This window comes from Candidozyma auris, chromosome 2 (assembly GCF_003013715.1).
Source record: "Candidozyma auris chromosome 2, complete sequence".
NCBI classification, from domain to species: domain Eukaryota; kingdom Fungi; phylum Ascomycota; class Pichiomycetes; order Serinales; family Metschnikowiaceae; genus Candidozyma; species Candidozyma auris.
Genome location: NC_072813.1, coordinates 120,025 through 146,470, shown reverse-complemented (window position 1 = coordinate 146,470; position 26,446 = coordinate 120,025). Strand labels below are relative to the sequence as shown.

General features: G+C 45.3%; 13 protein-coding genes across 13 annotated transcripts; 6 read left to right on the top strand and 7 right to left on the bottom strand. All coding sequences in view use genetic code 12, as the record gives it.

Moving 5' to 3' along the window:
- Window positions 1-256: 256 nt before the first annotated feature.
- LSP1 (lipid-binding protein PIL1) lies at window positions 257-1,567 on the top strand (the record flags this gene model as incomplete). The annotated part of the gene is made up of 2 exons (XM_029032166.2): window positions 257-268; window positions 647-1,567. 2 exons carry the CDS (start codon window positions 257-259, stop codon window positions 1,565-1,567), a joined length of 933 nt encoding a protein of 310 aa, XP_028892481.2.
- Window positions 1,568-3,423: 1,856 nt separating this feature from the next.
- Window positions 3,424-5,421, top strand: CJI96_0001507 (uncharacterized protein; the record flags this gene model as incomplete). The annotated part of the gene is made up of 1 exon (XM_029032165.2): window positions 3,424-5,421. One exon carries the CDS (start codon window positions 3,424-3,426, stop codon window positions 5,419-5,421), a length of 1,998 nt encoding a protein of 665 aa, XP_028892480.2.
- A 72-nt stretch (window positions 5,422-5,493) lies between these two features.
- Window positions 5,494-6,090, bottom strand: CJI96_0001506 (uncharacterized protein; the record flags this gene model as incomplete). Its single annotated transcript, XM_029032164.2, has 1 exon — window positions 5,494-6,090. The coding sequence occupies one exon, from the start codon at window positions 6,088-6,090 to the stop codon at window positions 5,494-5,496; it is 597 nt and encodes a 198-aa protein (XP_028892479.2).
- A 156-nt stretch (window positions 6,091-6,246) lies between these two features.
- Window positions 6,247-7,377, bottom strand: CJI96_0001505 (uncharacterized protein; the record flags this gene model as incomplete). The annotated part of the gene is made up of 1 exon (XM_029032163.2): window positions 6,247-7,377. One exon carries the CDS (start codon window positions 7,375-7,377, stop codon window positions 6,247-6,249), a length of 1,131 nt encoding a protein of 376 aa, XP_028892478.2.
- A 593-nt stretch (window positions 7,378-7,970) lies between these two features.
- CJI96_0001504 (uncharacterized protein) lies at window positions 7,971-9,014 on the top strand (the record flags this gene model as incomplete). Its single annotated transcript, XM_029032162.2, has 1 exon — window positions 7,971-9,014. The coding sequence occupies one exon, from the start codon at window positions 7,971-7,973 to the stop codon at window positions 9,012-9,014; it is 1,044 nt and encodes a 347-aa protein (XP_028892477.2).
- Window positions 9,015-9,052: 38 nt separating this feature from the next.
- On the bottom strand, window positions 9,053-10,477 carry CJI96_0001503 (ubiquitin-protein ligase ASR1; the record flags this gene model as incomplete). Its single annotated transcript, XM_029032161.2, has 1 exon — window positions 9,053-10,477. One exon carries the CDS (start codon window positions 10,475-10,477, stop codon window positions 9,053-9,055), a length of 1,425 nt encoding a protein of 474 aa, XP_028892476.1.
- Window positions 10,478-11,798: 1,321 nt separating this feature from the next.
- Window positions 11,799-12,485, bottom strand: CJI96_0001502 (uncharacterized protein; the record flags this gene model as incomplete). Its single annotated transcript, XM_029032160.2, has 2 exons — window positions 11,799-12,388; window positions 12,437-12,485. 2 exons carry the CDS (start codon window positions 12,483-12,485, stop codon window positions 11,799-11,801), a joined length of 639 nt encoding a protein of 212 aa, XP_028892475.1.
- A 1,307-nt stretch (window positions 12,486-13,792) lies between these two features.
- On the bottom strand, window positions 13,793-14,466 carry RPL11 (60S ribosomal protein uL5; the record flags this gene model as incomplete). The annotated part of the gene is made up of 2 exons (XM_029032159.2): window positions 13,793-14,308; window positions 14,464-14,466. The coding sequence occupies 2 exons, from the start codon at window positions 14,464-14,466 to the stop codon at window positions 13,793-13,795; spliced, it is 519 nt and encodes a 172-aa protein (XP_028892474.1).
- A 378-nt stretch (window positions 14,467-14,844) lies between these two features.
- PRE2 (proteasome core particle subunit beta 5) lies at window positions 14,845-15,693 on the bottom strand (the record flags this gene model as incomplete). The annotated part of the gene is made up of 1 exon (XM_029032158.2): window positions 14,845-15,693. The coding sequence occupies one exon, from the start codon at window positions 15,691-15,693 to the stop codon at window positions 14,845-14,847; it is 849 nt and encodes a 282-aa protein (XP_028892473.1).
- Window positions 15,694-15,988: 295 nt separating this feature from the next.
- FHL1 (Fhl1p) lies at window positions 15,989-18,985 on the bottom strand (the record flags this gene model as incomplete). The annotated part of the gene is made up of 1 exon (XM_029032157.2): window positions 15,989-18,985. The coding sequence occupies one exon, from the start codon at window positions 18,983-18,985 to the stop codon at window positions 15,989-15,991; it is 2,997 nt and encodes a 998-aa protein (XP_028892472.2).
- Window positions 18,986-19,925: 940 nt separating this feature from the next.
- CJI96_0001498 (uncharacterized protein) lies at window positions 19,926-20,511 on the top strand (the record flags this gene model as incomplete). The annotated part of the gene is made up of 2 exons (XM_029032156.1): window positions 19,926-19,928; window positions 19,981-20,511. The coding sequence occupies 2 exons, from the start codon at window positions 19,926-19,928 to the stop codon at window positions 20,509-20,511; spliced, it is 534 nt and encodes a 177-aa protein (XP_028892471.1).
- Window positions 20,512-21,411: 900 nt separating this feature from the next.
- Window positions 21,412-25,563, top strand: LTE1 (mitotic regulator LTE1; the record flags this gene model as incomplete). The annotated part of the gene is made up of 1 exon (XM_029032155.2): window positions 21,412-25,563. One exon carries the CDS (start codon window positions 21,412-21,414, stop codon window positions 25,561-25,563), a length of 4,152 nt encoding a protein of 1,383 aa, XP_028892470.2.
- A 315-nt stretch (window positions 25,564-25,878) lies between these two features.
- PEX22 (Pex22p) lies at window positions 25,879-26,400 on the top strand (the record flags this gene model as incomplete). The annotated part of the gene is made up of 1 exon (XM_029032154.2): window positions 25,879-26,400. One exon carries the CDS (start codon window positions 25,879-25,881, stop codon window positions 26,398-26,400), a length of 522 nt encoding a protein of 173 aa, XP_028892469.1.
- Window positions 26,401-26,446: the final 46 nt, after the last annotated feature.

Sequence of the window (26,446 nt, the reverse complement as noted above, 5' to 3'; positions counted from 1 at the left end):
CGCCGGAAGCATTCCATGACAGGCGACCTTCCTATTTGGGCGAAAAAGTATCCACAAGTGATTGGGTGAGGCGGTGCCAAAGAGGCCTCACATGAACAGGAGCTAAGAGGAAAGAATTCTGGCGCCGAAATCAAGGCCAACTTCAACACTCATGTGAAAATCCGCTCACTTTTTGTTTTCAAGCTCATTTCCTTCGCTGTGTGTTTTTCCCTAGCTCGTGGAGTATCGCAGCAAAGGTGGCTGGCTGACCTGCACAATGGCCACCGCGGTGAACTCAGGCGGCGCCTGGCAGGAGTTCCTGGGGCAAGGAAAGGCAATCGTTTGGCCAGTGGGAGAAGTTGGAGCGTTTCCCTAAGGGACTTGGGCGGAATGGAACACCAATCTCTGGGGAAGGACATGTAGTTGTAAAGCGACAGGTAATCAGGGTAGTAAATTGAGCAGCATATCTAGTAGTAGATAAGTTGTTATGGTACTTTGCTTGTCCTGCCGGGGCACATTTTGTCCCTCTGCTTTTTGTGTCCCGCCTTGGGTCATATCACACATTCGGACCATCACTTTTTTTTTTCCTCCCTCCCTCATATATCTCGTTTCTCACCACCAACACCTCAATTATCAACCACTTCTTCTCAACCACCACAATGCACAGAACCTACTCCTTAAGATCCCTGAGAGCTCCAACTGCTGCTCAATTACAGGCTCCTCCTCCTCCTCCACCACCAAGTCGAGGTTCTTTGGCAAGGGCTCGCTTTCCCACTCTTTCAGAAAGCAGACCGCCGGTGCCTGGGGCCCTGAGTTGTCTAGAAAATTGGCTCAGTTGGTCAAGATGGAGAAGAACTTGATGAGATCCATCGAAATCACCTCCAACGAGAGAAAGGAGACGGCCAAGCAATTGTCGCTTTGGGGTGAGTCCAACGATGACGACATCTCTGACATCACCGACAAGTTGGGTGTGTTAATCTATGAGATTGGTGAGTTGGAGGACCAGTTCATCGACAGATACGACCAGTACAGAATCACCTTGAAGTCCATCAGAGACATCGAGGGTTCCGTGCAGCCATCCAGGGACAGAAAGCAGAAGATCACCGACCAGATCGCCTACTTGAAATACAAGGACCCCCAGTCTCCTAAGATCAACGTTTTGGAGCAGGAATTGGTGAGAGCAGAGGCCGAGTCTCTTGTTGCTGAGGCCCAGTTGTCCAACATCACCAGAGAAAAGTTGAAGACTGCCTTCAACTACCAGTTCGACTCCACCAGAGAGCATGCTGAGAAGATTGCCTTGATTGCTGGCTACGGTAAGGCTCTCTTGGAATTGTTGGACGAGTCCCCAGTCACTCCAGGTGAGACGAGACCTGCCTACGACGGCTACGAGGCCTCCAAGCAGATCATCATTGACTGTGAGAACGCCTTGGCCAACTGGACTTTCGACACCGCCGTGGTCAAGCCCACTTTGTCTTTCGCTGCTCATGAGGAGGACTACGACGCTGACGAATTGGCCGAGGAGACCGAAAACTTGAAGGTTACAGAGGACGAATGGCGCAAGGAGGGCGAACAGGCCCAGCTTGCCTAAGCTCTTCCTTCTACACTTAATTTTTTTATAATCTTTCGCTCTTATTTAGCAATCATCTTCAGGCTTTCTCATTAGCCGCTGAGGTCCCTCCAGCCTTGGCCTGCCTGTAATAATACTATGTTGTGTATCACTTGCATGGCCTCTGTAGAAACTTGCTGGCTGCGAAAAATTAAATAGGCATGCCCCTGATAACTTCATGAGCAACCGAGCAATGCTCTGACGGGTAAAATAAAAAAACGTTGCTCAGTTGTGTTTTGCATGAAGCCGTTTAAGAAATGCCTATGAGGATAAACTGACAAGGGGTGCATGCCGGACAAAAGAACTGTAGCCAAGATGGGAATATAAAAGAAGCACGCTCAAAGCTCTTCTTCTGTCTACATTTCACTAATGCCTCCTGTTTAGCGAGACGGTGTAACAACGCCACCGCAATACTTTGTTTATAGTTGGCTAGTGTTAAATGATGTCCTGGTCAGAGTCAAGTTGAAAGTGAAGAATCTACAAAGTAGTGTCACTTACAGATGACACATGTAGCTTTAAGAATGAGAAATGGCTTGGTGTCGCTAAAATTCTTTCACATTTTGCAGCCAGCCAGTGTTCAAATTGATTTTCTACGTTCACTTCGATGTCTTACTTTCAGCGAAATTATGCACGTTTGACTGCGAAAGATAAATTCACTTTCAGTCATATCCATTGATAAGGCCAGTAATTTGCAGACGTAAAATCAGATAGCGATTGATTTCTATTGAGCTTTTGATGCAACAACCGCAATTATAAGACTGATAACATCTTCGTCAGATAATAGCGGTGTTGCTGACGGTGAGACAAACCGTCTCTTATCTGCAATATCTTCAGCTATCCGATATACCTCCTAATACCACAAACAATTAACACTAAGTAAACACTTTGAAAGAGATTGCACGGGCCAAGCAACGGGCGGGCTCATGACTTTTTATTGGACTCCATTCCTTCGATATTGCAATGCTCCAAAGTGCTTTGATCCCTCTTGCCTATACGTTGACTGCGATTACGACCAAAGTTAAAATGGGTGCAAAAAGCCCACTTGCCAACCAACAAACCCACGCTTCTTCAACACCTCCACCCCCCACAAAAGCCAACAAATAAAGATATCCTCTCTGTTTCATCTCAACTCAAATTTTGCCTTACCCGCTGTCACTTGTTTCTCTTCCCCCCCTGGATCCTCACAACACCTGGGACGAACCTTAATTCACGGAAACCAGGCACCAAACCCGCCTTGCCCACGCTTACGTCCACGCCCTGACGGTCTCTTCCATCGCGCCCGCAGCGGAACAGCCGTTTCTAGTGGCTTGCTCCATCCCAGCATTCGCGCCCACGAACATTCGCTGCGCCAGTCGAGCTCACTGCCTAACTGGCACTCTTCAGCCCAGATGAAGCGCCTCAGAAAGTTGTACAAAAGCAAAGATTTTGACGTGCGTTACAAGATGAAGAAGAAGAAGAAGAAGAAAGAAGTGGCATTCGATTTATATTTTACTGCACCATGTCTTCTGTCGTGCTTTTATCACTTGTGTAGTCGGTGGTTGCTGGCGCTCTCCTACGATACGCCCTTGGGGTGCCTCATTCGCACCTGGCCGTCGCACTTCATCCCCGGGGCGCTCGCAGTGCGCTTGCGCTCCACGGTGAGAACCCTATTCACGCTACTGTTCCTGCAACTTCGCCCGCACCCTGTTGTGAAATCATAACATTCCTCCTCCATAACAACAAGCCATCACCACTTCCTTGACTGCTGTAAACACTGCCCATTCATATTCATTCTCATCGCTAGTTCTGTATCTTCCTAACAAATCTCATTCGTTCCTGTTCCTTTTTTTTTCCTCATAATGTCCTCCCCTTCCCGGCTGGTGATCGACCCGTTGATCTACTCCTACCCGGATACCAGCTCATCCTCGTCCTCCTCGTCAAGCAATGACCGGAAAAAGAGCACAGGCAAGGACCAGAACCAAAGCCAGAGCCAGAGCCTGAATCAAAGCCAGAATGAATCGCTACCTCCAGCCTCAAAACTCATTCTGAATGCTCAGGCATCGGCTGCACCTCCTCCGACTACGGGCTGGACTCCCCTAGTGTCAAGAACGCTTTCTACGGAAATGATGTCTCATAACTCCACTCCGAACACCAAAATGCTCCCCAGTTTTTACAAGCAGGCTAATACAAGCGGTGGGCTTCCTTCGAGCAGCGACATGGACTACCCAATTCTAAACTTGACGCCATTCCTCACTCACAACTTAAACTTTTTAAGCACACAGAATTCCGCAGGCAATATCTCCAATAACGTCAACTTCACCCCCTTCTACGATAAGTCGATGCATCTCACAGATTTCTTTATTGACTCGCCGTTACGTCCTTCGCCGTCAAAAGCTGTGGAAACAATCACTCCTTCGCGGTTTGCTACGAGTTCAGAAAGGAAATCAATAACAAACACATTGGATGCTAAGACCTCTTCAAAACGTTCCATTGGCCAGATTGACACCCCTGCTAGACATCCTTTCAAGAAATACGATTCTCAGGCCAACAGCGAACCTGGCAGCGATGACGAGGATGATAAGAAAAACGATGATGCGTATGAGGGCAACTTTGTCACTCCCTCAAAGAAAAATATCTTGAAGGAAACTAGCAGCAATTTACTCAATAAGGCTTCTTTGAACCTGACACCACTTGCTTCAAAGAAAAATAAGAATGTTTACCGGACTCCTGCTAAACCTACACAGATGTCATCACCATCAACCGTTATCATGTCCAGCGCGAACAACACCCCCAATGATCAGCCTGTGAAGAGCGCCATTGTGCCTCCAAGCCCGACGCCGAACAAGGAGAGATCAGAAGGAACCACAGCAATCAATTCGGAGCCAGTTATGGGGATATTTTCTGAGAAGAAATCGCAACCGAAAGTCTCTGAACCACCAAAGCAGGCCAACAAAAAGAATAGCAAGAAGAATTACGGCGGCACAAGCAAGTTTCAGATTGTTTTCACAGATGTTCATACGTTGATGAACAGCAAGAAAAAGAAAGACACTGAAATAAAAGCCTCAAAGGGTAAAAAAAGTCAGGAGAAGACAAGCAACTCGGGTCAAAGTAGCAAGACCAAAGTCAACACACAACAAAAATTAAGCCAGAAATCGCAAAAACCTAATCAAGCTTTGCGTCAACAAGTGGAACATACCTCACATCAACTAAAACAGCATCCTCTGATTAATCAGGCGCTGCCGCATTTGCAACAACCCAATCCACATCATCAACCTCCCCCGACATTTGCATTTCAACACACTTCCTCTTCGCTATCTGCGTCGCAAGACTACAACACAACAATGAACTCATCGAAAGAATTTAGCATGCTAGGGGTGAACTCCTCGCAAAACACGACCGGTGGTAACCTTAACTTCTCGGCCACAGAACACACATCGTTCGAACTTACCAACACAGGGATGGCATCAACGCCGAATCGAAAATATCTTCTAGATAACTCATTCGACAAGGCATCACCACAAGCAATCCATCAGATGACCTCCTCTTTCCATCAGGTTCATGTCAGACAGGGCGACGAACAAGGTATGCCTCCACCAAAACATATGACTCTTCAGCATGCTGCTCAGCAGGCTTTGCGAAACCCTGAGCAAATTCAAAATCCACAGATGGGCATGAATATGATGATGAGCACTCCTCAGCATTCCAATACTCAACCAAACTCTTTAATTGTGGAGGAATCGCCGAGCAGCAGAGAGCCAATGGCTCTCTTATATCAGCATCTTCATCAGTACGAACAGGCTATGCAATCTAGCGAGTCAGCCGAGCAAAATAGGGACTTAGTGGGTAATGTGAGGTAAAATAAAAATGATTTTGGTGAATTTCGTTGGATTGTCAATAAATATACATTAATATATGCACCATGCTTTCTTCTACACATTGGGAGGCAATAGTAGGGCCCCAATCACACCCGGTCTTTCAGTTGCTAACAAGTCGTAAATCTTCGCCGCATTCTTAGAGTCACCAATTTCCAATTGGATGCCTAGATTACTCATGAAGCGCTTATTCAGCTCTGAGAGCACCCTTGACTTCTTTCCTAAACCAAAAACAACAATCTCTGGCTTTGGATGCACCTTTTCGAATAACAGCAATAGCGTTTGTTCATCAAAATCAACAATGAAACCGTTGATAAATTTATAGCCTCCATCAGCTAGATTGACTTCGAAGCTCTCAGTATCTAGAAGGAGCGTTCCAATCTCATTTCCAGCTTTATTAGGAGACGTGATTAATAGGTTGTTTGCGAGATGAAATCCATTCTTCTTAACAGACTCAATGTAATTCATGGGCTTTTGAGAAAACATCAATATATCATTCTTCTTGAATAGATCAGCCGGATTACTAGTGGTTTCAGATTTTCCTGAGGGTGCCATTTGGGGCATTCCTTTCACGTCTTTTCCACCACCAAATAAGTTGAGCAAGGTTCGGCCATTTGAAAAGCGGCGGATAGAGTTTTGTGACTGGCGAAGCATAAATCGCTAAGGTGTGTCGAGCTTGCAATCGAGATGATGGGGAAGGGACGTCATTAAGTGCTAGGCTATATGCACAACACATGCCACATAGGCTGGAGGGAATCGTACGTCAAACGAATGACAAGGCAATTGCAATCTTTTTCAGAATTCAAGCATCTACCTATTGAGCCCCGTCTTTTCGATGGTCCTCATTTCTCGCTCAAGCTTCAATCGTATTGATGCCTTGCATTTGTCCCACAAATCCTGTACGATCTCCCGCCCATAAATTTCATCCGGAGTCAGAGAAGATGGAGTCTTTGATGACTTTTTCTGTGGAGAGGTGACTGGATTATATATCTCGTTGGCCCGGAAGTTGGAAATTGATGGCTTTGCTTTTAGAGACCTCTCTCCTCCCACCAAACACGATGTGGACTTCTTTGAAGATAAGGTGGCAGTCTTTTTCCCCGGTGATAATTGAGGCAGCGATCTCGAGCTTGACGACAACAGGGGCGATGTTGTCGGAGACTTGGGTGTTTTCTTCATATACTCGTCGTAAATTCGGAGTAGTTGTATCAAGAAAGCCAAATCTTTCAAGTATCTGAACACTACGGTGTACTTGAACGTTTCCGTGAGTTCGCAGCATGATTCGTCAGTTAGGTTCGCTCTGGATACCAGCTGAATAGACTTCTTTGCTGTATTTAAGCGAGCCAGAAAGGGGACGTAAGAGTGATGTTCGACGTATACGAGAGAATTGGCAAGAATAGTAGCGAGCTCTCTGAGGCTCACCTGCTGCCCCGTCTGGAGAAGCGAGAAAGCGAAATTGGTTGCTCGCTTTCCCCTGTAGTCAACGAATACGGGATAACCATTCTCAAATTCAAGTGAAGATTTCTCGGAGCGGCTTTTCGTAGGCGACAGTGGTCTTGAAAGATTTGCACTAGGTAGATCCGACAAAATACAGTATGCTCTGAACTTGTTTTTAGGATAGTCCACAAGCACTCGTTGTGGTTCTGAAGTGAGCAAGTTCACGAAATGCAGAAGGTTGTATAATTTGTCCAATTTGATCGACCTTGCAGGATCTTCTGTGTCACCATCACTTTCGATATACTTCAACGAACCATCAGCGTGGGGAAATGCTGCTAGCTTATTGATGCGCAACGCCTTGAAAAGATATAGTAGCGAACGTATTCTGAGATCGGTCGAATCCGGCTGGGGAGACAATTCGAACGTCGGGATCTTAATCCCCTGCTGGGACCCGCTAAAGCTGAATAGACCCATGGGTAATAGATCCTTGTTTACAACTTCCGGCATGAAAGATGGCTCGTACCGTGCAGACGTAGGGACTACCAGGAGCAGATTGAGAACCTGAACTGAATTTAATTCGCTATCTAGGTATATAATTGAGGAAAAGTGACTGCTACGTCAAATACTTACTCTAAGAGATTGAGTAAGCTTTATCAAGAGAAGTGGTTTTCCTACGGAAGCACCGAGTTGCAAATAATGGCTGCAAAATGACGTCTGAAGCGTAGAGCAGTGAAACCCGAAGTATAAACAAAATATGAAAAAATAAGAGTTCTGTGGATTTATCTCCAAGTCTTGTAGCCAAAACAAGCTTTAATCCACTTTCTGTGAGCTATAATTATACAGTCGTCATGTTCTTGGGTATAATTGACCACTCTAATAGGTATTCAATGATACACATCAGTAGCCATCAAGATTCTTCACAATAGTAAATGAAGTTGTTTATGTACTCTAACCCTTTAACTGCAATATTTTATACCCAATTTGTGCTCTTCTCTATGGTACCACTGCGATGGAATCCACCTTCCTTTCACCGAGGCCGGATTGTCGCACTTGATACATTATCGCCAGATCTTTACAACATACACCTGTAACATACGGCCATGGCTACCCAGTCAGGAATCACCGCTTCGGAGTCGCTTCTCCAAGAATTCAAATCTTTGAATAATGGAGCGCTTGTCATCACTCTCAATTCAGAAAGTACTCAATTGGTGCCTGACAATTCATACAAGCTGCCTTCATCAGGCGATCTCTCGCTGGTGTTTGAGAGCTTGAACGAATACTTTGGGGCACAGTATCCAACACCAGGCTACGCTGTGATACACACACCAGAGAGTGGCTTTATCTTTATAAGCTTCATTCCAGACTCTGCTCCAATCAGACAGAAAATGTTGTTTGCGTCCACCAAGAACACTCTCCTTCAACAATTGGGCTCTAGTAACTTTGGTACGAAGAACATCTTGGCACTCACAGAAGTGGAGGAATTGGATTTACTCCATTATAAGCATTTGACACAGGGGCTGAATGAGAGTCTTTTGACTGAAGAGGAGAGGGTACTTGCTCAGATCAATTCGGTTCAGAACCTCAATTTAGGACAGCCAACCTCACAATCATTCAAGAGAGAATTACCATCGATGCACTCTGGAAGTGCACTGCCTTCTTCTTCAGGCTCAAACTTGCTTTTTAAAATGGATCCTGAGCTCGAAAAGTCACTTCTGGGTGACTTCTTGGGCAAATTGGTTGTTATTAGAATCGATAAGGACACTGAGACGCTTGTATTGATAGGATCCGAGTCTGATGTGACGCCTCAAACTCTCATAAGCTCTTTGGAGAAGGTGGTTGGTGCGTCAGAGACATCACCAATCTATGCTTTGTTTGGACATGACACAGATAAAGTTGCTTTTGTATACCTGTGTCCTTCGGGCTCGAAGGTGAAAGACAGGATGTTGTACGCCGCTAACAAGCAAGGCTTTCTTTCACACCTCAAATCCGACAACTTGAAAGACAAGCAACTAGATGTCGTTCTTGAAGTTGGCGACTTGGACGAAATTGAACTCTCCAAGTTAGAGAAAGAAGCCCCCGCCTCAACTACGCAAACCAATAGTGGAATGAGATTCTCGAAGCCAAAGGGCCCAAGAAGGAGATAGACTACAAGCACATACAAATTTATTTGTTCATTAGTTCATTAGTCGTAATCTTCGCCGTACCCCATGTCTGCTAATTCACGCTGAACACAGGAGTCGACCATTTCTCGAAGTTTGGAACTCGGATTGTTGAAGTAGTCTTCATATATTTGAGGGCCTTCTTGCTCCTCCAGCGAAATGATTGCCGAGTAGATCTTGCGTGATATGCTCTTATTGATGCGAATATATTCACTTTCAGATGTGATAGTGCCACTGCCAGTTGATCCACTTGGGATGTACAATGGGCGTAGGTTATCACGCACATGCTTTTGAATAACACGTTTCTGCTCAATTGTAAGCTCTCTCCCTGAGCGTCCGAACACCTGCCGCCTCGATTCACTTTCGCTATCACTGGTGACAGGACTTATCATTGGCGACAATCGAGTTGATGACACGATGTGTGAAGCCGGAGGAGCTGGAGTCATGGCAAAGTGTCTTTCGTCTGAAATCCTAGCTGTATGTCGCTGTGGTCTCAGTTTGATCTGGCTCATAAGAGAACCGATACGGGAACCACTACTAGCCTCAGGCACGGTCACATTTTGTGTTTGTGACGTCGACAGACCTTCAACAGGGGTTGCAACCCCAAGTGTTCGCCTTCTTCTTTTACGTCTTGGCTGATTGTTTGCGCTGGCAGGCAGCTGAACATCCTCATTGCCTGTTCTCGCTCGTTCTAGCATTTCCCACAGGTGAGCTTCCTCAGGTGTAAGATTGCGCAACGCCCTTTCTTCCCGTCGTAGCAAAACACCTCCGTTAAGGACATTTGGCCTTGAGGGTCGTTCAAATCGTGCTGGCTCACTATCTAGCGAATCTAGACTATCTTCGAACACTGCGTGGGCGAGGTCACTATCGGTAGTCACTAGTGAGTGCTTTCTTACACTCGTGGGACCACGAGATGATGCCCTAACATGAACTCTATTAGCGTTTGGGATACTAAGCTCCTGATAGCAATCACACACAGGACAGAACCATTCCATGGACCCAGGCTCGTGAGAAGCAGCGCCTAGGCACGATACATGGAACGAGGCATTGCACGCTACACAGCTCACCATAGCACGCTGGCGAAGCGCATAGCTTGCACTAGAACATACCTGACACACACCGCCAGGCTGAATATCTCTTTCTCTCTCGATCCTTTCTCTATGGGGCACCTCGCTGGGAGGTATAACATACTCCGCCGGTATGCTGTCAATGGCTGCATTTGGCTGGAGCTTATCCTTGATCCCAAACGATCTCAAAATCGTTTCAGGTGCAGATTTGGTAGCGACATTGATCTTATAAAACGACTTGCGACATGTAGGGCACGAATTGGAATGGGTGCTCCATGGCAAGAGACACTGTTCATGATAATGGTGGGCACAGGGGTACACTATGCCGATAACGTCAGATGGGCCAACTCCCTCGAGGCAGATGGGACATTCATCTGCCATGACGAATGTATCTATATATGGGGTTATTCTTTTGTGGGTGTGGTGGCAAAAACCTGGGGTGTAGTGATGAGGGTGCACTGATTGGGTATGTATAGCACCTCGCAGTGAGGATTCAAGGCCCATGCGTAGAGGCTAAGGTGAAACTGAGAGTGGGCAATCCAAGAAAGCGTAATTTAATAGATGACGGGAGAAAGATCATGAATTGATGGTTACGATAATCAAAGTTTTGTTGCGAGTATTTTATTAATTTATAGTTTATGAAAGTCTCATTGGGAAGACTATAACGGTAGTAGTGCCTATTGGTCTATACTGGTTCTCCACATATTGTTGCTACACAAATCATCGGTAAGTGCCTCCTGTGGTGAGATAAGAGAGGGAAAGGACTGGGGTGTAATTGTTTGGAGCTCGCGTATGACATTTCGATTTGACCTTTCCCCCAAATATTGTTTTCGCCAGAAGCATTGTCGGTTTATCTGGTAGAGGTTTTGCACCCATTAGTTCGCAGCCACGTAGGTGACTTTGAATTCACCGAATCATAAAATGCTTAGCTAGTTTTCTCGACTAACAGTATTTTGACCATAATTTTCCTTATCAAAAACTCAGGTCTCAGATTGTCTAAGTGCCTTTTTCATCAATAATTAACACGGTAGATAGGCCACTACGCAAAGAAAACAGTACAGTCGAGTGAAAATGATGAAGCTCGAAGGCACAATCTTGATTATCCGCTAGCCTTTACTTTCATGATGATTTCAACCCAAAATGTCCCTCATATTCTACATTTGCGCTTCCATCACTATGGTGTGTCTGGTTTTGTTTTCGGTTATACATACCCATCGCGCATAGTAAGTGAAGTGATGTGACTTCGACTGTCGCATCTCTTCTTTATGTCCCGCCATCAGTTCGACCTTGTGCAGTGTATGAAGCAGCCCGGAACTCACATTGGACTTCTATGTCTACTGTGTGACGGTCGGTGTCCTATTTGCGACTCGATGGTGAAACCTCACGCCAAAGTACGTGTGTGTGATGAGTGCCACTCGGGCCACTTGAGCAAAAGATGTATACTTTGCAGCGCCCATTTGGGCGATGATGCTGAGGCTGGCACCCCAGCGTACTACTGCTACGAATGTGTGGTTCAGGATAAGCACAGGGAAGGGTGCCCACGTATCGTCAACGCAAGCAGCTCCAAGGCTGATATGATATTTAACAAGCGAAAAAGCAAGGGTCTTCTAACAGATTAAAAATATTGGATAGCATCATTTGGAAGTTAATGGATGTCAGGTCTGCTTAGCATTTCGACGGCATGGTAAACCCTTCACTAAGTCTACTTTTCACTCAGTTTGTGGAGCCCCATGTCTACCATGGAGTTGACGCCCTCCTGCCACGTCTGCTCCTGGAGCTCGTTGGTGGGCATGAAGTCGAGCTGTCTTCGCTTACGCTCCATGTTTATTTCCTCCACTCGCTGCCTTTTCTTGGTCAACTGGTCCCGATACAGTAGCTCCATTTTCAGTAGCGACTCAAGATGAGCGTTTCGTATGCTACTGATGCTTTCCTCGTTCTGTAGAGCGAGCGAAGCGTTCCGCTCCCGTAGAACGGAGTATGCCAAGGATGTGTACATGCGGTCGTGATTAACATGCTCCCCGTTATCGCTATCGTTATCATCGTCATTGTCGTGGTCATCATGGAAGTCTGTGTATCTTGACATGTCTATGCCTTGTGTGTGTTGCTCGGAGGAAATGCTACCGCCATCACTCCTCTCTCCCAAAGGTTGACGGAATCGATCCATATTCGAGGAAAGGGGTAGAAGCGGGCCCACGGCGGGATGCATTTCGTCCGTGTTGATATGAGCCACTTCATTTTGGACAAGCTGTTCAACTCTTCTTAGCTCTTGCGGCGTTATGCTATGGTCAATGTCTGCAGTTAGTATAAAGCTAGGGAGAAGACGGTATCAATAATACGTACATGGCAAGCTATCGAGAGCCTCAAAATGGGTGAAGCTCGTGGGAAGCATCAATAGGTGAAGTTATGAATCAGTAGTTGAATATGTAGAGTATGGCGGATTTGGCGGGTGTCGTCTGTTTTTTGTGTGGGGTACTTGGATGAGGATGATAAGTTACTTTTTATGAGATGAAGACGTTGACTAAGCTTTTGAGAAGTCTTTAGGTCCGTGTGGGCGCGGCATCAGTTTGAGGGGCTCTTACAGATACGGCGCAGTGAAAACGGCATAAGACTGGACTGTTAAAGCCAGACCATAACATTGTCAAAAATTCTCCACCAACTAAATGCAATTCCTCGGCCTCTTTTCCATTTCGTGTTGGCGATGTGTGTTAAATGCCTAATCATGGTATGAATAATCTTTGTACCGTACCGAACCACACGCTACGAGCACACCCCACACCACGAACTCCTTATGGTCCCGAATCTCCAAGACATAGAAAATGATTCATTAGCTGAACGTGATGCAGGGAAAAACTGACAATATTGCTTTCTGTAACTCTACGTGAACGTTCTCAGTACATATCTTTGGCGTCGTCTCGCAATAAGTACTTGAGTCTGTACTATGCTACTGGAGGTATTTAAACATCGTCAATTTAGCTTGCTCATTCTGTTTAAGGGAGTGAACACTTGATGCGACTTTCTTCAATTTAATCTGTCTACTTAATTATGTTATCTTTTTGAAGGTCTTATCTGAGTTAGTCGGAGATGACAGTGGTGGTTTTCGCAGCCATTTACAGCAAAGAGTTCGACTAGCAACAAGCACGGACTCTCCAAACAGTGCAATGCTAGTCCTATAGTGTAATCAACACCAATGATGTTGTATGGTACCATCACTTTTTCGAGGATCAAGACTAGCACAGCCACTAAATTGGAGTGCTATATATGGGAGTTACTCCACACCGTCAGAGGGAGGTAGGCGTTGTCACAAAAGCGCAAATCAGCAATCACTTTGATAAACCTTGTCTTAGTGGACGTGAGTATGGCTACAAAGTTGTTGGCCTGAAAAAAAAATTGGAGTCTTACTGAGAGGCTAACAGCTGCTCCTGAGAGGCTAACAGCCGCTCCTACCACAGTACCTATTGAACGTGAACCTGCCTATTTATTGATGCGCAGATATCACTTAAATGGCCATTTGCGTATCTCATTCATCACTGAATTTATTCACGATAGACTGGAGGGATTCAAGCTTGAAACTGGCTTGCTAGGCAGAAGTCATCCCAACTCGCCCTTGACTTTACAGTCCAAGCTTACTACTTCACTGCATCTACACTCTACTCCATTCGTCTCTCAATATTATATTTTATACATGTGCTAGGCTGTTTATTTGTCCAAAACCTCAGCATCGTACTTCTGCTTGAACCAGGCAATGGTCTCCTCCTGGTTGGTCTTGTGGGTGTTACCAATAGCAGCTCTGCATCTCTTTCTTCTGGCAACTCTGGCACCGTGTCTGCCCATGACAACGTAGAAGTCCATACCGTAGATACCGATACCTGGGTCGTACTTGATACCCAAGTCAATGTGCTCGTCAATACCGAAACCGAAGTTACCGGTGGCAGAGAAGTTCTTTCTCTTCAACTGGAACTCCTTCACTCTCAAGCCTCTCTCCAAGATCTCCTCAGCCTTTGGACCTCTAACGGTGACGTGCACAGAGATCTTTTCGTTTCTTCTGATACCGAAAGTTCTGACGGTGTATCTGGCCTTCGACTGGACTGGGGTCTGACCAGACAACTGCTCCAACACCTTGGAGGCTCTGGTCAATCTGTCACCGGATTCACCGACACAGATGTTCAAGACCAACTTTTCGATACGCAACTCACGCATAGGGTTCTGAGCAGACTGGCTGTTAGTAACTGGCTGACGATGTGATAGGGTATTCTGAATTCAATGGGATTTTCTAGAGCAGTGGATTCATGGAAACTGAAAACTCCAATTTCATTGAAAGCGTCATCACTAGCGACCCCGATTGAAGCCCTTTCAGGATTTGGACATACCATTTTGGCTGTTGTTTGTAGTTCTGGAGAAGACCTTTTTTTTCCTCTACTAAAATTTTCAGAGTAGCGCCAGACTGGATGGTGCGAATTGTGATGTGCACGTCGAGCGTTGATCTTATCACGTGTAAACAGCAAAAAATCAGGGCGCGGGCCCTGCTCAAGATATCAAGCACTGGAATGTTGTTACTTACCTCCGTTTTGTAGCTATCTCAGTTCTGTGTTATTTGTTTAGATCATGAAGTGCATTACATTAGTGTAGCCTCTGAGCTATACTCTAGTATTTATGGATTGTGAACCTGTTGTTCCGTGGCCCTCATTTGCCTTCTTTCTATGCGGTGAGTGCGATCAGATATCTACTCCTCGTACATCAACATACTCTTTTCATCCGTCAACGTTGTTGAACGATTTCTCCTGTTCCTTGATATCGTAGAAAATGTCTCCGACATTGTGGTTGCCATGATACACCCATCCGTTCTCCGTAACGTGATACAAGTTGATCGAACCACCAGAGTAGGCATCTCTGTGAGTGGCTGCTAAAATACTTCTCTTGCCCAAATACAAGGCCTCTTCCACGCTCAAGTCCCACTTGTACTCGGAGTCCAACACACCGTAGGCAAACGTCTGACCCGAACCAACACAGAACAAGTCTCCCTTCAACCTAGTGCCGTCAGAGTCCACATAAAAGATGGTGGGCCCTTCTTTCTTCGTGTACCCACAGACCATCGTACCCATGGACAAGCCCATACCCTTGTACTGGTAGACCAAGTTACCCAAGATCTTCGACGCAGCAGCCACCGATATGCGCTCCTTTTCACGCAACTCGTGTAGTCTACACTGAGTACCCAACCATGTCTCCCAGTACTGACAGTCAGCAGCACCACCAGCCATTGTGCCCAACAAGAATGGATTGATCCTGATGACCTTGTTAACAGTTTGCGAGGCCACCCAGTTACCAGCGGTGGCTCTCGAATCAACTGCCACAACTATACCTCCTTGGAATCTGAAGGCCAATGTCGTGGTACCATGGGCAATTTTGATTTTGCAATCTGGATTTGACGCATCGTCAGTATGTGCTCTGAGGAATTCTGTGGGCTTGGAAATGGGAGGCAATTGTATTTCTGGGGCTAAGCTAGTATGTTCTTGTTTGGCCAAACGTTCAGTGGCGCCTTGAAACTCGCTATGGAGAGTATTGGCGTTACTGTGCGTGAACTGGCTTGCGATTGAGTTCATGCTGGGAAAGTGTAAGTCGAAATAGGTGGATATTGTATAACGAGTTCTAGAGATAGCGTTGAGGTTGTTGCCACTTTAATGAGCGTAGGGTATACGAGGCATATACAGGATACACCCCGGGAGCCCTATATTGCACCCATAGAGTTGGTCTAAATTGAAATATTCTACTAATCACTGCTTGATAAATGAATAATTTAGCACTCCAGATGCTAATTATTGTCCTTGGTCTATGAAATTAATGCTTAGGGTTGTGCAGCGTAGAGAAGGCGCCTGCGCATAGGTGCAAAGTGCCTGTCTATTCTAGCTTAATGGCCTTCAGAGGATCCTCTTTGATATCATCTGCTGGTCGCTTTTCTTGTCTTGGTTTGTTTGAGAGGAATTCGGGACCCTTCAGCAATGCGCCAGGCTTGCTAATATTTTGGGGCCTCGCGACCCCGCTGAAATGTGGGCGACTCAAACCTCCAGTGTATGTGGGCTTCGTTGTACCTCCCAGTGGAGAACTTGGGGTTGCTGACAATGACCCTGAGGTGGGTTGATCTGGGCCATGCGTTCTCGGAATATCACTGGTAGGCTTTGGTGTCGTGCTCGATCTTGCGGCAGGTGATGCATTCAGAGGAATTGGCGTAGACTCCTTGCTTGTCGGATTCGACAGCTTCCCTTCGTATTCCTTAATTGATTTTGTTAATGCGATGTCGAGAATTTTACTCACCTGTTGAGGGGCTTTCTCCACCAAGAAGCTCAAAGCGTTGTCTCCACAGCCAGCCTTAGCACCGATTGTATTAACCTGAGCGATTGTCGTGGCTAATGCCTTTGTGATGATGTTCGTGGTAGTAGCAGTATTATAGGATAATTTTTTGTTTTTGTATAGTGTGAAAAGTTCTTTCTGTAAATATGCGAGGGACTTCTTGGTATCTGCGTTCATTGGTAACAGCTTTGTAGTTGAGCTGGATGTAGTCGTTGCAGATATAGCTGCTGCTGCTGCTGCAACCGGTTGTGGAGTGGGTGAAGTTTGATGACTCTTACCATCGCCGCTGGTAGCGCTGACATTGGGTGGGCTGCCTGATCTGTTGGCGGCAAGCTGTTCCTTGATGCTATGGCTCGTATCAGCTGCGTTTACTACCAGCGTGGAAGATAAACTCAGACTGTGCATATATGAAGGTGAATTTGAAGCCCCTGGTGATTCTCTTTTTATCTCACTAGCAAGTTCAGCAATAGACTTTGGCTTTTGATCTAGAGCACCATTGTTTATAGGTGGTGACAGATCACGAGAAATAGGGTACCTTTGCTGACCATACGTCGAAGCGTAAGGAGTCATGAAAGGTCTTCCTACTGAGCCAAACTGAGGAGTCAGTTGTTTCAGTCTTAGCTCAACGGCCTTCAAAGCGGCCTCTTTCGCCTTAGCCATAGCCACTTCTTGTTGCTTCTTTCTCACCCGTTCTTTTTCAGCAAGGAACTGATCATCAATCGTCCATAGATGTTCTGACTCAAGACCTGCTTTGTAGACGCGTTTGAACATTTTGTGAGTCCTCAAAACATGGGTCACCATTGATTGCCATCCATCTGGACAATATTGATAGTACGGATAATATTCCTTGATTGCGTCATGAATTTCACTCACAGAAAAACCCGAGTTCCTGGGATTAGGTCCCCGAAGAACCCTCGTGATCATTGCGATTATACTCTCAGAAGGCTTTGATTTGTACTGTTCCGGAACCTCCTTGCTGGTAGTAGCCTTGGACTTCCTCACGCTCAGGGCGTCCTTACGCCTGAGAGGAACTTTAGGTTTACTCAGGGGAGGATCCAAAGTTTTGAAAACACACACCGGTGGGATTTGAAAGGCCCCAACCCCTGTAGATATGGCTTTAAACGGAGCTGATTGTTGCTTCACAGTAACACTACTAATGACTTCCACCTCGACTTCAAGTTTAGGTGGTGGCGGTCGTGCTGGCATCATCATTGGAAGATAAGCATTTCCCCTGACGCCAGAAGCATACCCAGGAGTTCCATATGGCGGACTGTAGCCTGCTGGATAGGATCCCGCGTTAGGATAGCCATAAAATTGACCAACCGTTTGTCTTCCATAAGGTCTATTGGCTGGAGGCTGGATCTGAGCTGGCTTACCCATGCGTGGCCCCACAGGGCGACCCATGAGAGGCCCAGCTTTCGGGTCCGTTGGAGCTGTACTTGGAGGAGGATGTGTTGTGTCGTGCCTGCCGTGAACACCCTGCTTCGAATCCGTGGAATTTGCGTCATTTTCTGCATGCTGTCCATCCATAAGGGGAGCGAGAGACGCTATTTCTTGATCTAGTAAATTTATGTCAACATCATCGACTTTCTTATCTTTGTCGTCGACACCCACACCCTGCAGAAGATTGTGCTGCTTAACAAGCTCGTCCAATTCATCATCTTCTTTTTGAATGTTGCCTTGACGGAGTAGCTCATTGACTTCCTTATCGAGTATATCATTCTCGTCATCGTCGCCGATATCCTCAAGCTCCTTGAGAAGAGCAGTAATTTCATCGCTTGTTGATGAGGCAAGTGACTTTCGTCGAGCATTCGATAAGCGCCGTACAATATCTGCTCGCAGGTCCCTGCGTGCTTTCTTCTGCTCTTCAGTGAGAGACTTCCTTCTGTTGGGAGAGCCAGGATTCAGATATAAGTTTGACCGTAGATTTATAGCATCACTTGGGTTGAAAGGTTTCGCAGAGCTTGACTTCTTCTCTTCTGGAGGTCCAAGTGAAGGTAGAACAAACGTGAAAGGAATGTCGCCAATTTGAATTTTGGTGTTATCGACAAGCGGAACGGTGATACCTGTTTCAACAAACTGGTCGTCCACAAAAGCGCCATTGCGGCCTAATATGGAAATTTCAAATCTTTGAGTGCCAAAGTTGTAGAAGATTTTCGCATGGCGTCTAGAAATGGCCTTCTTGGACGACAAGTGCACGTCCACAGCGTGATGAGAGGGTGCCGAGTCATCTACAGCTTTTCTTCCCAATACCACCTGAAGCGTTTGCACGAAGAACGTGTAATTTTCGAAATCTAGCCTTGCGTAAGCAGAAATCTTCAGGGCCTCGTTGTCTGACTGCTCGTTGGAAGGGCTGAGAGCAGCTTCTGAAGTGACAATGTGGTGGTTTCTTCGTAGAAGGTCCTCAGAGAACTGTTTTAGCTCACTCAGCGGCGTAGGCAGATGAGACATCCTAGGAGTGGCAGCGTTATCTAGCTGGGTTGACTGCTGAATCTTTGACCTGGGACTTGTGGCAGTGTGGTCACCTTGAGCTTGCCACGTGCTCATGATATTGTGGTAAGGTAATATTGCCGACCTTGTTTGATGCTATTTTAAATCGAGCTCTAAGACCTGCTCTACGGTAACTCTATGGAACGTGGTACAAGGGTATGTATGTTTTCTCGCTCATCTCGGGTTCGTACAGGAGAAGTGTTGAAGGGCTTGGAGAAACGTGCAACTGAGCGATAAGAGGTGATATAGAGGAAGTGATAGAAAGCTCTACTTCATGTCATAGTCATCTTTAGTCGTGTCATACTGTTTGCTGTGATTTTTAAGAGGTAGCGTTTTTGGTTGCAAATTTTGTAAGAGATGAGATCTTTTGAGCGAACAATGCAATTGTCTGCGAGAAGCAGGAGGTTGTCTCATATAGGTTACACAAAGTGGTCAAATAAATGTTTAAAACTAGGCTCGTCCAAAGCTTATCATAAAAGTCGAGCATCTAAATGAACTCAGTTTTACATGAATAAGTTTCATTAGTTTAGGTGAGGTTTGAATTACAGCTTGACGCTCCTCCACATCACAAGTCACACAGCACAGGAACAAATATATTCAAAGATCAGAAGCTATGATGCACATTTACAATATAATAAGACCCAAAAGATTTGTGACTCTAAAGATGAAGGTTTTTATATCTTTCTTTTTTTTTTTTTTTTTCTTCGTCTTGTCACCCCCTTCGGCTTCTCAAATGCATCCTTGAATGGCTGCAAAATGAAGGCACATGTGAGATAGCAACACACTGAGCTTACTCTCTTCAAATCTCATCTCTCACAAACCTTACGAAGCATGTATATTTTTTCTTTGATATGTTTTGAATACATATCTCTTTCTCGTAAGGAAATATTTGCCTGCTTCTCTGACTGCTTGTGGGCTGGCCTGTACAGAAATGAGATGAGGCCTTCGACTGATCCCACGATAAGGGCTATTTTCAGATTAAATCGAGCGGCACCCAATGGTATGTCCACAACACATATAAGGTTCATCAGTTTGCGACTTACTAACATTAGTCAATAAAGAAAAAGACAGGACTTAGATCCAAATCGGCAAAGAGAGCTTCGATCGCAAGCAAAATCGCCGAATTCAAGCAAGAACAAGCGCTGAGGGAGGAGCATCACGAGAATCCCTTGCTCAAATTGCTGCAGACTTCCAAAAAAGAGAAGTTGAAGAATAAATCACAGGACTTCAATGAGAAGATCTTATCAAAGGTATCATTTAATCTCTCGGGCGGCATTTCCAAGTCGGCCTCCAGAAGAAGGAAGAGAAAAAGTAAGGAAAACCTAAAGCCCAAAATGGATGACTTGCTTCTGAGTCTCCCAGAAGAGACTCTTAATTTAGTGGAAGCAAAAACGCCACAGGCTTTCATTGCTGCTAAGAAAAAGGAAGCGAATAAACCAAATCCTCAGAAGCAGGGCGGACACGCCAAATTGCTACAAACGGAGAACAGGCATTTTAACAGAGTTCTTACGGATAAGCAGTTCAAAGCATCACCATTTGCGGCTTTGAAGTCCGCCATTCAGCACAACTTGCAACAAAGCTGAATTTTGGAAGGTGATAAACAGCTCGAGAAAGCATGGGAAGCATCGTGCTCCACTTAATGTGAACGCTCACGTGTAATATCACAGCGGGTAATTGGCATGAAGCGCCAACCATACGAAAAGTCAACGAAGCATCTGGAAGGGCAGCGAAACGGAATACATTTTTGACGCATCAGATACCATTGAAATTGGGCAAAAACATCAGTCGTCTGTCAGATACAGCTCTCATTGCAATCCAATTAGTACTGGCTTTACTATGCAATTATCAATGCTCTTGACGACAAGTGTCAAGCTCACCATCACTGCTCATGTCCTCGACTGAAACGAGCAATTGATAAATTCTTTAATCATACAGCTAATTTAGAAATGCTTTTATCATACAGATACCTACGTATGCTTGAGCTGTATTTTCTAAACGGCGCTATTCGTCAAATGTGGATTCCATGCTTGGACTCCGATTGCAGGATGGTGGGATGATTGTGTGTCAGAGATATGCGCATTCCAGCAGGCCGCCGCCCAAGTAGTCTAAACTTTGATAGATCCCCAGCCATTTGCGAAAATGCAACGATTAAATGCCATCATGTCATTGATTAATCACCGAAGATAATTAAAGAATAATCCATTTAGATTAGCATTGTGATTCTTCATTCTGAAATTGGCTAGGCACTTCTTGCTTGAGTCTAAAGTTAAAATGTGAGAACAAAGCGCGCCTCACCACTGCGAAATCTCGGGTTTTCTGCAGTTTGGTATAAACAGTGAGGCGAATAGCAAAACAAAGGGCAAAAAAAAACTGCCTGCGTAAACATAAACAAGTCTCATTCTACTAACGCTTGATACTTTCACTTCTCTAAAAGTCACTATCCTTGCTGTCAGGGCCAGTTAAATTCTCAATTTCTTGTCGCTATGGGTGAAGCCCTCCTACAATGGGAATTTGGTGAGACAGGTTTCAACCTAGATTCCTCTGACGACTCTGCCAATCTTCTTCAAGAACCTCCCAGGTCAGACACGTTTGCCTATAACAACCATAGCGAGAGCATTTTTGACGATTACCGCTATTTCCCTGGACTCAAAAAGGATCACGAGTCTGTGGTGAAATTCGACGAGAACAATGAGGATTTCATTAATCATGCTACATTGAAGGCGCTAATTGTCCAGCTTACGTCTCCCGAGGTGATCGACTACAATTTGATATGTGATTTCTTCTTGACATTTAGAACATTCACTGACAGCCACACCGTGCTCAACTTATTGCTCACAAGACTAATATGGGCTCTTCAATACATTAATACTCAGGCAGAGGAGACTCAGCACATTGGTCAGCTTGTGTTACTTCGAACGTTTGTTGTGTTGAGACACTGGATTCTCAATTACTTTCTCGATGACTTTGATTTCGACCCAAAGCTCGGCGACACGTTCGTCTATTTTATGAACCTGATCACCAACGAATCGAATCTTGTGCGTGAAGATATGGTGTTTGAGCGAAAGATCATCACAGACTTGAAAACACACTGGATTTCAAAGATTTCAGAGTTCTATAGCACCACACTATCTCATGAGCAGCACGTCTTTTCCCTTACACTCCCGATGCTCTCAGAGCTGGTCAACTTCAGGAAGTTGACGAAACTGAGCACGCAAACGTCGCTTCGGACTAATCCCTCCTTCAGACGCTCGGCAATGCTTTCCCTTTATGATCAGCGTGCTCACTACAAGTGCCTTATACACGATGAGTCAAACGTTAACGATGAAAACCCACAATTATCGATCACCAACCTTTTGGCGCAGCATAAGTCGTCGAGAACTTCTTTGAACGATAAGCTCTCTGAGTTTCAAGGCAGAAATTGTCGCAAACTGGGCCGCAAGCCCTTGGCTACCCTGAAGCAACAGAACACAACGAAGCATAATTATAAGAATCTCAAAGACTCCTCGTTGGCATTGAAGAAAACTACCGATCACCCAGAACAACAAGAAAACAAGTCTGCCTTTTCTTCATCAGGCTTTTCCACTAATGGTCATGTGAAGCTACCCTCATCTAAGGTATCAACTATTCTACCGCCCACCCCGGTAAAGAAGATGGATGTTACCCTCAAAAACTATGCTAATCGCTCGAACTCTAAGAATAAATCGCATTCTTGCCTTGACACCCTGACTCAGAATGATATTGACCGAAAAACTTCTATCAAGAAGATTGTTGATGGATGGAAAAAGTCCTTCAACGATAATAGACATGAAAGCCCTTTTCAAAGTCCAAAAAATCCCAGCACGAGTACATTTCAAAGCAACACACCAAACGAGCCACAACGAGTGGAAGTCGGAAATCGCGTAGACGTGTTAAGTGCTAGAATCGTTGACGAACTTGAGTATCTTATCAACTACTATATCACCGATCAGTCAAATGCTATCACTGAGGCAGAGGATATGGATGATATTAGCCGATCGGAAATCGATTTTCACAGCCCTAAACGTGACTCTTTCGTGGAGGTGAATATTGAGGAGGACGACAGGACAAGTAAGTCTCGTTCCCCAGGAAAACCTGAGGTTCAAGCTGATATCACGAACGATAATATATCCATGCGTGACTTACCTGATTTGAGTATCGACAGGATCGACAACTTCTTTAAGAGCAGTATAAGCGCAGGGGATAAACTGGCGGATCAAAGGTCCAGGAGGCCAAAGGTGAACTCTTTTTACAATGGGCAAAATGATTCAGGAACTTCCTCATTTGGAAGGGTAGCAAGTCTCAATTGGAATGATGAGGGAAATCTTAACTTGGAACATTCCGAGCAGCTAGATGAGTCTCTCACAAACGACGAGGAGTTCAAAGAGGATGCTCTTAGAGCCGAAAAAATGATAAGGTCTGGAACCCAATATTTTGATGTCCCAAGTGATCTCGAAAGCAATGGCAAGTCACGGTCTTCGATTTCGACTCCTAGTGATATTGGAAATTACAACGAGGAGGTTGTTGATTTGAACATTGCCATGAGCCCACAATCAATGAAAAGGACTGTGACTATGCAACAAATAAACAGACAGAGCTCATCTAGCTTTTCTGGAAACAAACGTTTGTCGATGATTCTGAGGAACTCAAGTGGCTCAGCTTTTAAAAGAGACTCGATCAAATCATACCTAAGCTATGACTCAGCGTTTTCTGTCTCACGAAACGAAATGAAAATTGCAGAGGCTGGTGCGTTAAGAAAGAAGCATGCAATCCAGGACTTGAGAAAAATAGCTCAGCAAGAAGGTCATGACAAGGACTTCATGGGCCCTATTGAAAATGAGAGCGGTGCTACACTGCATTTGAAGTTGGCGAGAGGATCAAGCTGTCTTTCTTCGGGGTCTTCGATCCGCAAAAGTGTCAGATTTAGCACTCTTTGTGCTCTTACCGAGTTGCCATTCAATACATATCGCGATAGCTATGCCTCTGGGTTTTTGCTTGATGGTCAGAGTCAATCGGGAAAGCTGTCAAATATTGATGACAGTTCCGTCTTCTCTGTTGCAGGCAGAGATAAAACCACCACTGAGACAAAGGTTGCACACAAAAGTACCAGCGACAACTCGTCATCGAATTCTGTCGCTATACCAGGCATCAGCAGTTACGTTTTGAAAGAACTAGCTGCTATACCTGATGAATCGTTCAGTTCAACCAATAACCCGATCCAATCAGCGCTTTCGAGATTAGAAGGGAAGGTGAAGCTTGTTAAATCCAAGTCAGGCTTCACAACAGCTAGACGAAGCGCCGCAGGGGATGATGGCGGAGGTAATACCAGTGTGAATGACAAGATTCTGAGAGATGACAAATTCAAGAGTTCTATCGAGGATTCTTTTGATGATGACGATGAACGCAGCGAGGAGTTCCACAATAACACTGAAGATATATTGGCTGAGATTAATAATGCGGCTACTGAGGACGCTATAGACTATTCTTCGGATGTTGAGAAGGAGTTGACGGATAAACCTCTCACTCCTATAAAGACGAGAGTAAGATCTACACTCAATGGTACGTCGTCAACGCCAAACATGAACGCCTTGTTGACAAACGCCCCAAATAGCGAGAACACCAGTCCATTCTCCATTTTGACACCGAAGGCACTTTTGGACCAGTACTCGTTAAGATCGCAAAATCTCACAATTGAGAACGTCATGAAAAGCTCGTCTCATATATCATTTGTTTTGAGTTACGACTCTAAATCTTTAGCAGAGCACTTCACAATGATTGAAAAGGATATGCTTCAGGACATTGATTGGAAAGAGCTTATTGAGCTCAACTGGAACAAGGAGCTCACTCCAGTGAACAGTTGGTTGGAGATCATTGTAAATGAGAGTTACTATACACAAAATAAGGGTGTAAATTTGGTGATTGCAAGGTTCAATTTGATGGTAAACTGGATCATCTCCGAGATTTTGTTGACTACTGAGGAAAGTGAAAGAATTGCAATCATGTCTAGATTCATTCATGTGGCTCACCACTCGCAAATCTTGCAAAACTTCTCCACCTTGATGCAGATCATTTTGGCCTTGACTAGCGAAAAAATAAGCAAGCTTCGAGAGACTTGGAAAAAGCTACCACCAGGAGATCTTCTTACATTGAAAAATTTGGAGGAGTTGACGTCGCCCTTCAAGAACTTCATCAACATTAGGCTCTGCACCAACCAAGTGAGACCCTCACTCGGATGCATACCGTTTGTCGGACTTTATCTTTCGGACTTGATATTTAATGCTGAGAGACCTAAGTTTGTGAAAAGACAGTCGAGCAAGCCGCTCAGCCCGCCAATCAAGATGGAGGAAGGAGAACAAGGGTCGCAAAGAACCCCAACTATTGGGGATTCCACGAGCAGCCTGGACATAGAGACGGATCAGGAGAGGCTCATCAATTTCTCTCGCTTCAGAACGTCTGTTCATATTGTCAAGTCATTGTCCCAGAGCATTGAATGGTCAAGAAATTACGATTTCCCCGTGAATGACGAGTTGCTCCGCAAGTGTCTCTATATCAAGTCACTTGACGAGGACGAGATGAATTTTTGCCTAAAGGTGCATAATGATATGACCGTCGGCATTTAGATGCAATGCGTATAGGCTAGCTGTGCTAGTACTGTTATCTCTAAATAGGTCAAATGCAGGTGAAGATAGAGGAGGGGATAGTGTATGTTGGGGAAGGGGGAATTTCGGTTGAGATCCGAGGGCACAACCGAGGGTAAAACCGGCCTTCATCTCTCGCACAAATCATGCCACAAGCCGTCCACCCGCCGCGCCATTCCGAGGGTGAGGTGTCCCGGTATTGTGGACCAACAAAACTTCTCCACGCTCTATATAGTACTCTTGTATATCTAAGGCCAGAGATCCATCAAGCATCAGACTTCATTCTCCTTCCTCAAAATGGGCAGAAAGAAATCCCCAGCCATCTGGATCTCGGCCGTAGTAGCCACCTCCGTGGCAGCAGCAGGTTACGAAATCTACAAGTACCTCACCAAAGACGAAAACGACCAAACCATCAGCGCTACCAAATACACCAATAAGTCAATTGCATTAACCTTGCTGCATTCTGTGCTCAGCTCAGACTTGCCACTAGACGAAATCATCATGAATTCCCAGAACGTCACCTTCATTTTGCCACCCCACCTCTCGGTGGACGACCTTGCCGGGAACATTGACACTTCTCAGAGCGGCTTGTCGCAAACGCTTCTCAATAACTATAAGCTCCTCCGGTGCTCCAACATCGAAGGATACTTCCACATGCTCAAGAACCTAAAACCAGACACATTGATTGTGTGTGCAGACGACTTGGGCATTCAGGACAAAATGCCCAAGGACTTGCCTCGGTTTGTCAAGGAGGTGGTCACCTTGGATCAGAACAAGGAGCGGGTTTCCTCAATCTTGACCAAAGTGTTCCTCAGATAAATACACCAGAATAAATGTTGTCATTTGCTATTTATATGTAGTGTCT